At 35.3% G+C, this 15,679-nt stretch overlaps 1 protein-coding gene across 3 annotated transcripts in view; it reads left to right on the top strand.

Annotated features, from left to right (window-relative positions):
- LOC149807343 (histone-arginine methyltransferase CARM1-like) overlaps positions 1-15,679 on the top strand; it is a 55,367-nt gene that overhangs the window by 22,554 nt on the left and 17,134 nt on the right. For all 3 annotated transcript variants that reach the window (XM_089965618.1, XM_089965636.1, XM_089965627.1), the window contains exons 8-12: positions 807-888; positions 3,418-3,593; positions 6,242-6,379; positions 12,501-12,673; positions 13,853-13,963. In XM_089965618.1, the coding sequence (XP_089821744.1) occupies positions 807-888; positions 3,418-3,593; positions 6,242-6,379; positions 12,501-12,673; positions 13,853-13,963 (680 nt within the window). The remainder of the gene's footprint in view (positions 1-806; positions 889-3,417; positions 3,594-6,241; positions 6,380-12,500; positions 12,674-13,852; positions 13,964-15,679) is intronic.

Genomic DNA, 15,679 nt, shown 5'->3' on the forward strand with positions numbered 1-15,679 from the left:
TGTCAGATCTTGACGGAGTTAGAATCGTATATTGACTTGAAAGTTTATCTTTGCAGCTTGAATTCCATTTCTATGTAATAACGTTTGAAGAACTTAAGGAATGAGGCCATATTTGGTATTGACCTTTCTTTTATAAAAACTGACCCGATTTTCACATAATTCTGTAAAATAAAATTTCAGATTAACTCACATTTTATTTAGAACTTTGACAGGGCTTCTTGAACAAAGATGTCTTTTTGTGCATGGTTGAGGATCAGGGGTAATCATTGTCATTTGAATGTGTACATTTCTGTACTTCTGTTTACTTGCATACATCTGAATGTGCTTTAATGACATAACTACAGGATCTTGCTCACTGCTCCAGTAGCCAAGTGGTTAGAGTGTCCGCTGTGGATGTGGGTGGTCGTGGGTTTAATCCCCAGCCGAATCATACCAAAGGCTTCTAAAAATGGTACTAACAACTGCCTCACTAAGCGCTCAGCATTAAGAGGATAGTGTTAGGACTGGGTGGCCTTGTGTCAGGATAATGTGACTGGGTGGGACATCATGCTACATGTCTTTGGCATGATGCCCCAGTGCTAGACATCACTTTCAACTGCCACATTGCAGATATCATAGCGATATGACTGGAAGATTGTTAAAGTTACGTTAAAAATCTAAGTCTCACACACACACACACACAGAGGATCTTGCTCAACAAATGGAAACAGAAGATTTTGCTAATGGTAAGTCTCAGTTTGTAATTGAATGCTAACATGTTATTATGATTTAAATATTAACATATGATTAATCTCTGCTTTGCACAGGTACCAAGAGTCTTTCCATGGCATTAATCTAACAAGTTTACGGAATTCAGCAGTTGATGAGTATTTTAAACAACCTATTGTAGTAAGTAGTCAAGTATTGTTTTTCAGGAGTATTTGCTAATATTCATTGTCCTTGATTTTGAATTTGCAAATAGTTTACAACTTTGAAAGCAGAAAACTATATGTGCAAATACATAATACAATATGCAAATAATGATCCATGTTGAATACTGTGAATTCATTTTTTTTCGTGATGTTGAAAAAGGTATTTTAATCAATACCTAGATTGATAGATTGGGGAACAAATTTGTCTATTGTTTCCACAAGAAGTATAACATGGGGAGGGGGAGAAATTAATGAAATCCACAAGAATGACATTCAGTATTTGCAAGTGGGCTAGTTTGTGTAGTGCACATATGGAATTTATAATCTGTTGCAAAGCATATGTGTCAGTTAAAGCAGTACTCTAATAATATCTCTTCAATTTTAAAAGTACTGTTGTTATAGACTTAGTCATAGGTATGTTGCTATATTTGCATGAATGATTATGGAGTTATTTGTTTCCCTTTTTCCCTCCTTGTTATGTATAGGGAATGAGGCATACAAATTATCAAGTTAACCCGTTGAGTCCGCTGCCACAAGTTGAGTTAAATTGGATAATGTCTGGTTTGTTCTCTGTATGGATTATATTATAGGTCTGTTACATTTTCAAGCTCGACCAATCTTTTATGGCAGGATATGTTGTGCTGCAATCCAGTATGCAGATCATCTGATCTTTTGGTGCAAAAACGTGGCCTGCTGATGCTCTATGGATCTCACACTCATGAAACCACTTCCCATAAAGACAAGTTTGTGTCACCTACATTTTGCATCATTAGATGTGATAATTTGACTTGTTTCAATGATAGGCCTTGGGCAGTCGAGTGGTCTGAAGTGTTCACCTTTATGGATCACAGACATCTCACCTCTGTTCATGTGGGTTTGAGTTTCAGGCTTGGCCAATGTGGCTACATAAGAAAGCTTGCCAGTAGCATCCTGTGGTTAGTGATTCCTGTGGTGTTTTACCTGCTTCCTCCTCTCCCAAATATCCTGACTGCCATGTATGGCCTATCATGTGCTGAAAAATTATGTTATACCCATAATAACAACCACAACAACTAGTTTCAATGAAAGAACAAGGAACTTGAACCAAGATTTCATTGGGAAATGTTAGGAATTTTAAAAATTAGTAATGTCCTAGGATATAGGTGCATACTGAAACACAGAACAGTGGACAACACAATTCCACAAAAATTAACAATGGATCATCTACTTGCAAGGAACTAATGGCACACACACACACACACAGGTAGATGTTACCCTTGAATCTGTGGACCCAATTTCAGTGTAATGGTTTTTGTTTTTAAAAAAATGTTTGGGTGATAATTTGGAGTTAATTTTGTGAAATGTTATTTGTTATGGATTTATACTAATATTTTGTTTTTTACTGGTGCATGGTCAGAAGCATTGTAAATAAATGAGATATTTTTAGCAGAATATAATACAGTTTAAAAAGCAGATGATTAAGTAAAGTTGGAGTGGTACATATTTCAGTTACAAGTCTTGACGGCATATTACATTTCTTTTTCCTTACTCTATGAATTCAGATTGATTTTCAAATGGAGACCTTAGGTTTTAAAAATTGAAGTAATTGTGTGAAATGATAACAAAGCTGTTTCATTTTCTCGTATTTTGTCTTTGATTTTTGGAGACATCATCTCCCCATCTCTCTCTCTCTCTCTCTCAGTGTATTAGTTTTGATCAGTTTTCACAAAAATGAGGGGCCCCGAGTGGTCTAAAACACTCTCCGTTATGGATCACTGCCATCTCACCTCTGTCTGCGTGGGTTCGAGTCTTGGATTTAGCCAATGTGGGTACGTGAGAAAGCTTGCCAGTAGCTTCTCGTGGGTATGTGGTTCTTTCAGAGATTTTCCTGTGTTCTTCCTCCACCTTTATAACTGGCCGCCATGTATAGCCTGTCGTGTGCTGAAAATGGTGTTAAACTCACAACAACAACTCAAAAATGATGCTAGAGTTTGGGTTAATATTTTTGTGTCCCTATCTCCTATGTATTTGTACTTCATCTTGACTCTTTGCTAAATTTGCTGAGGTGAAAGTACACTAGCACTGTATCAGATAACTGGTTGGGGGGGGGGCTGTACTAATTAAAAATCTGGATGTTATACAGAGACTTAAAAGTTCGCTAATCAAAATACAAATGATCTGCACCAGTTGTCACAAGGAAATGGATATCACATGATCATTACTTATTCCTAGTTCTGTGCACAGTTTTCATTATCAGCAAATTTACCTTACAGTATCCATTACAAATCAATGTAAAGGGGAAAGAGTAACTTTTATGTGCTCATGCAGCTGCTGGTGTATTTCCTCCAGAACAAGTGCCCAAGCAATCAATCAAGAATCCTTGTATTAATCTGAGCAGGTTTCACATTATAAAATGCCCCATGCTTTGTCAATAGCTCAGTTTAATGGGTATGCTTCATATCAGAATGGAATTATTAGGGATTGGACATTTTATTGCCCTATTTATTGATTTTTGTTTCTTCTTCAGGATACATTTGACATCAGGATTTGCTTGGCCAAAAGTATAAAATACACTGTGGACTTTTTAGCAGCAGATGAAACAGATCTTCACTGCATAGAAATTCCTCTAACATTCAGCATGCAGCAGTCAGGCCTTGTGCATGGATTGGCATTTTGGTTTGATGTGGCTTTCATTGGCACCAAGTACGTTTACCATGGTTACTGTCTGGTATGTGAATTACAAGACATAGGTATCACATTTCCACACATTGTAATTGTCAGCAATGTTCAGTTTTTGAAAGTCCTATTTTCACTTTACATGCTGTATTCAACTGAAATTCTGTAAATGTTTTAATATACAGAGATTTAGGCAATAATTTAATAAATAGGGTATTTTACTCCCCGGTTTGAATTGCATTTTTTGAAATTCATTAGGTTATGTTTTTAGTTACAACACTGAGGCTTAATCATTAAGGTAATGATCATGTTTTTCTGAATTCATTAAATGGCTTAGTTACCATGACTTGTTATGACTTGTTATGGTCTTTCTGAATTCATCAAATGGTTTAGTTACCATGACTTGTTATGGTCTTTCTGAATTCATCAAATGGTTTAGTTACCATGACTTGTTATGGTCTTTCTGAATTCATCAAATGGCTAAGTGACCATGACTAGCTCAGGTTTTTCTGAATTCATCAATGGCTTAGTAACCATGACTAGTTCAAGTCTTTCTGAATTCATCAAATGATTTGGTGACCATAACTAGTTAATGTTTTTCTGAATTCATCAAATGGCTTAGTGACCATGACTAGTTAGGTCTTCCTGAATTCATCAATGGCTTAGTGACTATGACTAGTTCAGGTCTTTCTGAATTCATCAAATGGCTTAGTGACCATGACTAGTTAGGTCTTTCTGAATTCATCAATGGCTTAGTGACCATGACTAGTTCAGGTCTTTCTGAATTCATCAATGGTTTAGTGACCATGACTAGTTCAGGTCTTTCTGAATTCATCAATGGCTTAGTGGCCATGACTAGTTCAGGTCTTTCTGAATTCATCAAATGGCTTGGTGACCATGACTAGTTCAAGTCTTTCTGAATTCATCAAATGATTTGGTGACCATAACTAGTTAATGTTTTTCTGAATTCATCAAATGGCTTAGTGACCATGACTAGTTAGGTCTTCCTGAATTCATCAATGGCTTAGTGACCATGACTAGTTCAGGGTCTTTCTGAATTCATCAAATGGCTTAGTGACCATGACTAGTTCAGGTCTTTCTGAATTCATCAAATGGCTTAGTGACCATGACTAGTTAGGTCTTCCTGAATTCATCAAATGGCTTAGTTACCATGACTAGTTCAGGGTGCATTTGATCATATGGCTCTTGAGTGAATGTTTGTATACTGATCAGGTACTATCATTTCAAATATGCACAGAACAGCTGTAACTTGAATTGATAGCATATTTTATATTGGAGTGTACACTGATCAGTTACTTTCATTTCAGATATGCACAGAACAGCTGTAACTTGAACTCTAACAGTTTATATTGATTGAACATGCCATCATCTAACATTTGACTGTACTTGCTGCAAGAGCTGACAAATGTGTACTAAATACATAAAATTTAATTATTTTGCAGAATTTGTTTGCATTCAAAAGAATTAACTTGATTTGCAGAGTTTAATTGCATTAAAACATTTCGGCATGCATTTTTAATTGGGATTGTCTGCATGACAAACATATACACTGCTTATCTTGAACTGAATAAATATATATCTGAAGTTGATGTCTAAATATGCCATGTTATGTTAATACCAAAAATGATACTTTTAAATTTGTTAGCTGTTCTGGAGTTTATGGGATAGCCTGTTTTCTGTTATCAGTCTGTCAGCTCAGATTTGTTGTTACAACACCATAAACTACTTGGGGGATTGCCATGAAATTTTGCACACATTCATTTCTAGGTCTGGTTGGTCCAAATGAAAATCCTGTTACCTAGACATCCAACATGACTGCAACAGTGGCCGTCTAGAAAATTTTGTTAGTGCTATTCTTCATGAATGGATTGTCATGTTAAGATACATTTTCACTACAAGACTTTTTATGTCTGATTGGTCGTAAATGTGAAGGGTACCACTCTGATATCCAATATGGCCACCATGTCAGCCATTTTAAAATCTTGTAATCACTACTCCCTCGTTTGAGGTCTGGGTGGTCCTAAAGAAAATGGTGCTGGTCAGACTTTCAATAAAGCTACCATGGTAGCTTTCTTGAAAATATTGGATGTTCATATCGACATGGGATTCTGACCAGAAGGCTTCTGATGTTGTCTAGTTGGCCCTAATTGAAAATGGTGCCAATCTGAAATCCACAGCAGCCATCTTGAAAATCTTATTGCTATTCCTCCTAAATAGAAAGTCGTAATGATATGTGACATTCTGCAGGAGTGTCATTCTAAATAACATTGAAGCAGATTTTACCTTTTATTACTACTCCTTTTGAACCGATTTTCAGATCTACTTGTGGTTTTCACCAATTGATTTATGATCTCTAGTTGATCCTGAATAAAAATGATGCTCACCTTACAAAATATATTGCCATCAGAGAGGCCATCTTGAATATTCTTCTACTGTACAAGAATATCGGAGATAGTTTCAACATTTAGCGGTTAAAAAGAAGAAACCGAATTGTCTTGGATCCCAGGAAATTCTTTTTGGCCAGCATAACATAGTTCCTTCATTTGACTCTTGTTTAACTGTTTCTTTGTACATCTTGTAATACATCTGTTTGAACATGTTTCTTTTGCTATTCTTGTCATGGAGCAGACATATTTATGTAACTTTCTTTTCAGCAACTCAGTGTGGTTGTCTACATCTCCCACTGAAACCCTAACCCACTGGTATCAAGTGAGGTGTCTTCTGCCTACTCCAGTGCTCGTAAAACAAGGACAGACTCTTAGAGGTCATGTCACACTCAGGTGTAATAAAAGGTAAATCAGGAAGATAAATGATTTTTCATATTGTTCTTTTTTTCTCCTTTGGGAAAAGACATGATATATCAGTGACAATATTGTTCATTTATTTTTATGTATGCTCACTAGGTATGGCATTTTATTTACTTGTATGAAATGGCTGTTTTCATGAAACGTAGCTTTTAGTTTTTTTTAGTACATACAGAATACCTGAAGTTTCTTCTTGGTCAAAAGATAAAAGTTTAGTTTTGAGAATACTGTTGATGCTGTGCAGCCTTGGGAAAATGTTTGCATTTAATTCCGTATGTACAGTTTGTGCTTTATTTAACATTGGAATAATAAAAAGAATCGAGCTATTCAAATTTGTAATTTAAAGAATTACAAACACACATTGAGAACTGTTGATTACATGAGGAATTTTTAGAGGTGGTCATTTGCAAGAATACCTTAGCCTGTTCTCTTAATATTTGTATATGGATGAATTGTGAAAATGTGACAGTTACACGTTCAAGATCAACAATCAGTATTTTAGCTAACTTTTGAAATACTCATTTCAACTTCACTGAAGCTACATGATAGTCAGGCTTAAATGCCAAAGCACTATAGAAAGTATTAATTCCAATACAAAAGCATCCCATATTCTTAACCTGGTTTGCTTTCTGGCACACAATCCCTGTAGTGCAAATAGTCCTGCAGTATTTTTAAGGATTGTTATGAAACTTGGTAAATATTATGATTATCATCTAAGGATGCACAAGTAAACAAATCATTCAGCTCCCACCATTTTTCAGTTATTGCACTTCTTGATTTTTGCTGTTGAATTCAGTGTATGACAAAATCATGTGAATGGAAGTAGTTTCACCTTTCTTCTTCAGATGTGTTCCCAATCATTAAGCTATAGGAATACTACCACTACTGCACAAATCCAACCCTCATAACTAAAATGTTTTAGCTAGGGGAGCAAAATCTGTGATGTGTCGTAGTTAGAGTTATCTCACACCGATATTTGGATTCACACCAAATTTTGTGTTTACCTCATTACTACTTCATGTTTTGTCAAATAGCACACTCACAAGCCATATTCAAGAATTTTGGAAGATATTCATCAGGAGGAGTTTCTCCTTAACATTTCTCAGTCACATTAACATTAAGGATATAAGCCTGCTACCTCCTTAATCAGCCCTTTTTAAAAAGATAAAAGTTTGTCTTTTATGTCAGACTGCTCTGGTGGCCCAAGTGGCTAGAGCATCTGCCTTGGATGTGGTAGGTTGCGTGTTTGAATGCCTGCCTAGTCACATCAAGACTTGTAAATATGGTACTAACAGCTGCCTCACTTGGCACAAAGCATTAAGAAGTTAGTGTTAGGACTGGTCAGCCTGGTGTCAGGATAGTGTGACTGGGTGTGGCATGATGCCCCAAATTACAGTATGGCCAGGGCCAACATTGTTTATTTGCCTTGATACTTAAGATAAACTTTAACTTGGTCTTCTGTGTTCATTAAATCTCGCTTTCAGTATCCTTTCCATTTCCCCAATAGAATCATGATGGGACTGACTTTCAGTTTGTCTTACGCATTTAATGTGATAGTTAGGTCCACAAATATCTCTCTTATCAGACTTATCCTTAGGGTGAACTAACTTCTGGTTTGAGCAAGGGGTTAAGGGATCGATCTACATCCATGTGCACAAACCGACACTAAACAGGGATGGGGGCTGTTATGACCTGCCACATATCTGGGACAGTCTGTTAATATCGCTCACCATTCCATCAAGCGATGTTAAATCTCAATAGAGATTAAATCAGTCTGCTGATGAAGTCCTAAGCATGAGGACAAAAGCTTAAAGTTAGCTTTGTCTATATTGTATGTGTATGAGGTTGAAAAGTTATTTAAAAAAACATCAAATATGCACATGGTATGTTATTGTAAGTGTCAAGGATTCATGATTAACATATTTACAGCAACATCAAACAATTTTGTCCCGTCAGTCATGGTATTTCAGTCTGTTAATAAAGATTAAGATATTTTCCATTTACTTGGATTACTGATGAACACAAAAGTGATTGTTACAAACATGGATTCAGCAACTTTACAGTTAGTACAAAGTGAATATGCATACCTAATAAAGTATACATTGTAATAAGAGTGTAATTTGGATACCTAATGATGTATAAAATACACATTGTAATAAGAGTGTGATTTTGATACCTAATGATGTATCTGGATACATTGTAATAAGAATGTAATTTGGATACCTAAGTATACATTGTAATAAGAGTGTAATTTCGATACCTAATGATGTATAAAGTATGCATTGTAATAAGAGTGTAATTTGGATATAGTCATCATTTTAAGGGTTCCAAGAGCTCTAATGTAAATATGGTTTTAATGTATGATGGTAAATAGAGCTTGCAACTTATCCTTAAGTTTATGAAGAATCCGATTTGATCTGTTTCATAATTACTCTCTCTGTCTCATGATAATTTGACAGTATGACAAATCTTGTTCCCAGTGCCCAGGGGTAACAGAATGTTGAGTCTGGGCAACCTTATGTTAAATTTAGGTAGCCCAGCAGGCTACTACAGAATATCATATCTTGCAATTTTTCTCAGAACATAAATATTGAAATATTTCACACTGAAGAATTATTAACGACTTGTAAGAGGTGAGAAAGGAAGACTTCAGGCTAAAAGTTGTCCATACATTTCATCATGTCTATGAAGTTCTTGTCTTGGTGACCTTCCAGACTAAACTGCAATGTGATTATGATATTTGTTGCACCTATGCAGTGTTTTATCTACCTATGCGTCAGGGGCCTTGAGTGGCCGAGTGGTCTAAAGCGCTCTCCGTTACAGATCACTGCCATCTCACCTCTGTCTGCGTAGGTTCGAGTCTCGGATTCAACCAATGTGGGTATGTGAGCAAGCTTGCCAGTAACTTCTCGAGGGTCGGTGGTTCTTTCCGGGGATTTCCTGGGTTCTTCCTCCACCATTAATACTGGCCGCCATGTATAGCCTATCTTGTGCTGAAAAATGGCGTTAAAACACACAACAACAACAACAACCTATGCGTCATGCATCGAATACAGAGAGTTTTCCGATTTGACGCACAAAAGTCGTCAACAGTACGTAAATTGACTCGCCCTAATGTTATGTTTTGCTGATTAACACACAACAAAGGTTTGGTCTAAAAATAGTCGCTGGTATGTAAATTGATGCACCCAGTGTAATGTTTTGCTGATTAACACAAAATATAAAGGTTTGGTCTACCTACTTTATTGGCTAGATTACAACTCTCCCAAACAGGGAAAACATGCGCACATCAGTTTCTTACGCTGATGTTATCATAATACATAGGGTTACAAGTGAGTGTGGAGCCTGAAGCTGACCTTATGTGACCTGTAACTGTCACATCATTTGTAGCAACAGGATGTTAGAACCATAAATCACCACGCACAAGAAAGAGGTGAAAATAAACGTGATTTTACAGTGATTCCTTGTTGCACAAAGAAGCAACAATTTCCATTCCCTCAATTGTATGTGTTGCATTGTTCCAAGATGTTGTCAGTGTTTGAATGTAAATAGCGTCCAAGGTATAAACAAAATTAAAATAGATCTGAAACAAATGAAATTATTTTTTGGAATGCATTTTTACAACCGACCATCGATTGATTGAAAGTTCACAACACCAGGCAGATTTTAATGCTGTTTTACAAACTAGACGTAGCAGCAAAAGTGCTACTTTAGTGTGTACATTGGCTGAGTGTAAAAGACATCCTTTTTTAAAAATACAGATCTCTTCTTAATTTAATACATGACTTAATGGCTAAAGAAATTGATGCCATTGGCATTTTGAAGAATTCCACCATTCAGTATCACCTGGCTACTATCTTTTCAGAGGTACTGGAGAATCTATCAAACGTTGTTGAGGATAGTCTTATATGTGACTTGCAAAATTCGTCATTTGTGACAGCATGAAAGTACTGACATAGCCAACAATAAATGCCTTTTCATGTATGCTCAGATTATTTCTGATGATATGAAACCATCAACAAGATTTTAACAAATAGAGAATGTTCAGATGCTTCTGGCAAATGAATTGCCTTATTGGCTTTAGTCACACTATATAACTAATACTTTTGTTGTGTATTTAAACAATATAATTATTTTTTTAAAACTACTTTAGACTGATCATCAGCTTGAATAGGACTTATAGGTTTGGATTTGGCTCACTGTTTTTTTGCCATGATGAGTTAAATGACTTACTACATGAAGCTGTTGTAGATAAAATCCTGCCCATGTATCCCTTATAAATCAATTTTATGACCTACTCTTTTTTCATAACGTTACCCTTGAAGCCAGGAAACAAAATAAACATTCTTTTCTTCCAAATAAAACTATATTTTTCTGTTAAACTGTTGTATGAATTTAAGGTAGCTAAGATAGTTGAGAAGGCATGTATCAACCCGTCAGAATTGAAATGAATTGTATGTTATGATCACAGAGTTGTTGCATTACACTGCATGAACTTAGGAGGCTTCTAAGCCTTTAGTGTACAACATGGTGTGCAAGAACTGTACTTGAAGCACAGGAATAATACTGAACCAAATAGTGTTTCATGACATTGGAGACAAAGTCTTTAAAGGAGAAAACTTATTGATATCCCATGTCCAAATAAAATGAAATGTTTCTTGTAAATGATGAATATTAAACCTTGGCATTTTACAGTTGGCTATATCATTATTAATTTCATCTAATTATATATGTAGATATCTATTGTTTACCGCACTTGATTACTTATAGTAGGATTACAAAGCTAAATTTTGGCTTATGTCAAACAAGTGTATCACAGTGACAGCCCAGTTGGGTAATTACATTTTGATGGCAGTGGTTCATGTAATGAGTTTGAATCCTGTGATGAAAAATCCAGTATGTTGTCTGGTCTGTTAAATGTTATTCATGCCAGGTATTAGTCATCATCACAAGCCACAGGTAAAAATCCCCTGTTATCTTTTTCACCTGTGGTTCCCTGTGATAAAAATTCCTCATTTTCAGTGAATTTGCATTAACCTGCTTAACCAATTGTTTGTGAGTCATGTAAAATTTGCTCAGAAAGTTGACTTTGTATGACCTTTCATGCTGATCGAATGAGCTAACCAGAGCTTCTCTTTCAAACACAGTTAAGTATCGATTAAGTGGGCACTATTGTTGATATATAAAAGCCTGTTTTTATTGATAACATAGTTTTGTTTATGCATATTCATGAGAAATGGTGAAATCTTGTCATATGTAGTCATGTGATAAGAAAAGGAGTGAAGTTGATTTGTAACCATGTCTCAGCAGTTCAAAGCTGGCTGATGCCAGATGTTAAGCTCACTGTAACAAGTGTGTTTACTTTTTGACACAGATTAGGGTATTGCAGAACACCCCAGGGCAAAAAACAAGAAAACAATTTTAGTAAATGAAAACACATGGTTGTGAAGAAAAAAGAGAATCATTTAGCATAAGCTTAATATTCTTATGAATAAAGCTTTTAAACATATAGTAATTCTGAACTAAAATATAATACATACTCTTTACCTTTATACAGAGAATAATTTAACATTGCTTGCAAAAAGTAATTGTTCGGGAGGATTTATAATTTATAAACAGCCTGAATGATGTCAAGTTAGGAACTTTGAAAATGGTTCTTTTATATTGATGCTAGATTTAATTTGTTTTCCAAGAACATACAAGGAAATTGATGAGTTACAAATATTAAAATCCTCCTGTTGAATAAAGTATACATATTTATAAAATTTAATGGCATATGAAGCTAATCAATTTATTAGACAGTTGGCTGCAAAATTGGATTTACTTTTGATTAATCATTCTCATTGGAATTGTGCTGGTGAATTTCTAATTGCAAAACCAGATGACTTTGCTTGACAACCATATTTGCAATCTGGTTTTCCAGTGTGTTTTTTTTGTATGAAAACTTGTCTGCCACTGATAGATTTGCAGACAGGATCAATAGATTGATTGATTTGCAGAATATAAATTATTCTCAGATGTGTATACAATTATGGTGTATATACTGCAAACCAGTGACTTTTAGACTTTCAAAAATAATTTAACTAAAAATGTTTTGCTTTCATTTCAGACAAAGCTATGATGTTGATATTGACCTGAATATTCCAGGAACATCCAATAAATCCTCCAGCACACTTGATCTGAAAAATCCATTTTTCCGATATACTGGCCAGGCCTCTCAACCACCTCCAGGATGCAGCTCCCAGTCCCCAACAGAAAGTTACTGGAATTCATATGCAACAAGTGAGATTTATATATATGTGTGTGTGTGTGCGTGTGTGTGTGTGTGTGTGTGTGTGTGTGTGAACGGTGTTCATTGCATATAGAGAGATGGTGATGATCTGAATGTTTGTGTTATGTTAATCTTGTTTTAAAATCATCTCTAATGTTAATGTGTGGGGATTACTTACCTACAACTGTGATGGAGCTTTGTCTTAGATGGATGGGAATTTGAACACCAAGAAATGCGTTGCCATCTTTGGAAATAATCTTTGCCCTGTGGTTGCAAAGTATTTCCCATAAAATTCTTACCTGTTCCAGAAGAATAATGCTTCACTTTATAAATCATATATTTGTAACCACTGGGAACAGGAAAACGTGTACAGGTGCTAGAGCGCCCCCAAGATCCTTGATTTAAATCCTAAAGAAAATGTTTGACTTCCCTCAAACAGTACGATATAACGAAGACCTAATGTTTTACATATCTTATTAGCTTGAGACAGCTTGAGAGTCATTGTCCCTAAATTACATTAGATAGCACACTGAGAACCTTTCATGATGCTGCAGACAAGTTATTAGCAGCAAGGGTTCTATCAAAGGAATATCTTACACACACACACACACACACATTATATATATATATATATATATATATATATATATATATATATATATACACACATACACACACACACACCCTTCTCCAGATTTTGATTTCCTTAGCATATATTCATTATGCTCAGCTGAATTTACATCAAATTTAGCATGGAGCTCTATATTTATGATATTTTGAATGAGTTTAATTTCAAGTTTTCCACAGGGTAATTTCAGAAAGTTATGGCCCCTGATTTCTCATTCTCCTGACTTTGTTTTCTGTAACATAGTAATTAATGCTAGATTCGACCAAAGTTATCAGGTACCTTTTATTCATGAGACCTTGAATTAATTGGATTTCCAGCATTCCACATCATTTACAAAAGTTATGGTCTCTTCCAAACTTTGGTTTTCCCATTGCAATTCAGTATGTTTAAAGTCCAGCTGAACAGCTGTAGCACTCAAGGGCTTTTGTGATGGCTCTAGTTAGAGCTGTATTTTAATTCCCCTTGCACACTTTTAGAATGGAGAAAAGACAAATGTCAAACATAATTTTATCTTTTGATATTAACTTTGTTACATAACTTTTTACCTCTTCTTTATTTTCAGATCAGACCAATAGCTATGTGAATGGATTGATGAATGGTATAGGTAGTGGAGATAGTGCATACCAGATCCTTGGTCAACAAGGTGTGGTGCAGCAAAATTTGATACCTATTTGTAAGTATAATGTAAAGTCTCTTGACTTTCTTTACCCATCTCCAGATTTTACATAAATTTACATCAGATTAATACCTTGTTAGTGCTCCAAACAATTCACTCAATTCTCCAGGGGTAAGTTTAAATGGCATGCACCCCTAACACCTGTGGTGCATTAAATGTATGTAAATTGTGATTGTCAAAATCATTGACCACTACAGAAGTGAATACCTAAAGGCATATAGGAAATGAGTGTGTACTTGTGCTGTGTATTTTGCTGGCATCTGGTGTGATCAAGAATGAATGTTAATTGTTAAAATTACTTGCAGAAATTTTACTTAGTGTGAGGCAAAATTAAGTTGCCAAAAGTATTTTTCATATGCCCAGTGAAACTGTAGTTAAAGTTTTTGTCAAGCCCACATTAGGGCTATTATTGTCTGAGGTGGCAGAAACAGTTCATTTTGGGAGATTGGTTGAATTATTTTGTATATTCTTTTCATACATTAGATGTTTCATTACATTCATCATATATCTTGACTCCCTTTGGAGGATTCTGATTATGCCTAGGAAGGTCCATTATCAATCAAAAGCAGTTATTCTGGCAATATACATGATCACATATTTTTACAACCTTGAGATTGAGGTCACAAACAAAGAAGAGTTGTGTTAAGGTTTGTGCTGAAATTTTCTTTATCCCCCCACTGCAATAGAAGAAGTGGTCTTTCTGTTTTGCTTCAGTCTGTCAGTTTACTCCCATGGAAACAAGTAGAGGATTGATAGGCTGTTGGGTAGTGGGTGTTATTTTGTTGGTTTTTCTTTTCTTTATTTTACACATTCAGAATCTATTTGGACTTAGCTTTTTATCTTGTATGACAGAAATTATTGCATTTTATAGGTTAATGTTTTTGGTGAAAGTCTTCAGTTGCATTTTTTGGTTATCTTGAAATCTTCACAGGGTTGCATCTTGGATGCATGATCATGAAAATTCCCCTCCTTCCTTATCCAGTTTAAGATGTGAACCAAGTTTTCAATTCTTATTTGGGAAAAATTGTGCACATTATCAATATTGTTTTTGTTTTTCTTGAAAAATGCACAATTTGTTTTGTTTAAATGTAAGAGTCCCAGCTGTCATTAGGCAGGTGTGTTGTGAATGACCTCACATTTCCTGTGTGACTCATGTTCAGTTTTGTTTGGTTACTAAGAGTGGTCAGGATAGTAAATGCTTAGTGCAGAGGCTGTCTTGGTGGGACAGTGCATTAAACAATAAAGCCAGTTAATACTTGAATACATTTCCATTATTTTAGCTGTAATACTTCTAATAACACTGCAAATGTTTCTATCAATAGATGTAATGACTATAAACAGATTCTGAGGCTAATCACATATCAGTCGATGCTAATGATAATATGCCTGAAGATAGAGGTGCGGAAACCAAGAGTCCAACCACTGTCAAGAAAAATAGAATACTCATCCAATTGAAACGTAATTCTGGATCTGAAACCAAGTGAAAATGTTAAAAACACACACATGAGAGCTATCAAGATAGTCTGGGTACGGTCATCAATATGTTTGCTTTGCAATTTGTTCTTTTCATTTTGTTCCTTCGCCAATAATCCTTGAAAATAGATTATCATTAATTAATGGAATTCTATCAAGATTTTGGTGATATCAGCGCCAGGGAACGTGTGAGGTGTTTTCTGTGATGATTAATTCAATTAATTTCCACTTAACATATGA

The sequence above is a fragment of the Sinohyriopsis cumingii genome, chromosome 1 (genome assembly GCF_028554795.1).
Source record: "Sinohyriopsis cumingii isolate HCF-2022 chromosome 1, ASM2855479v2, whole genome shotgun sequence".
NCBI lineage: Eukaryota > Metazoa > Mollusca > Bivalvia > Unionida > Unionidae > Sinohyriopsis > Sinohyriopsis cumingii.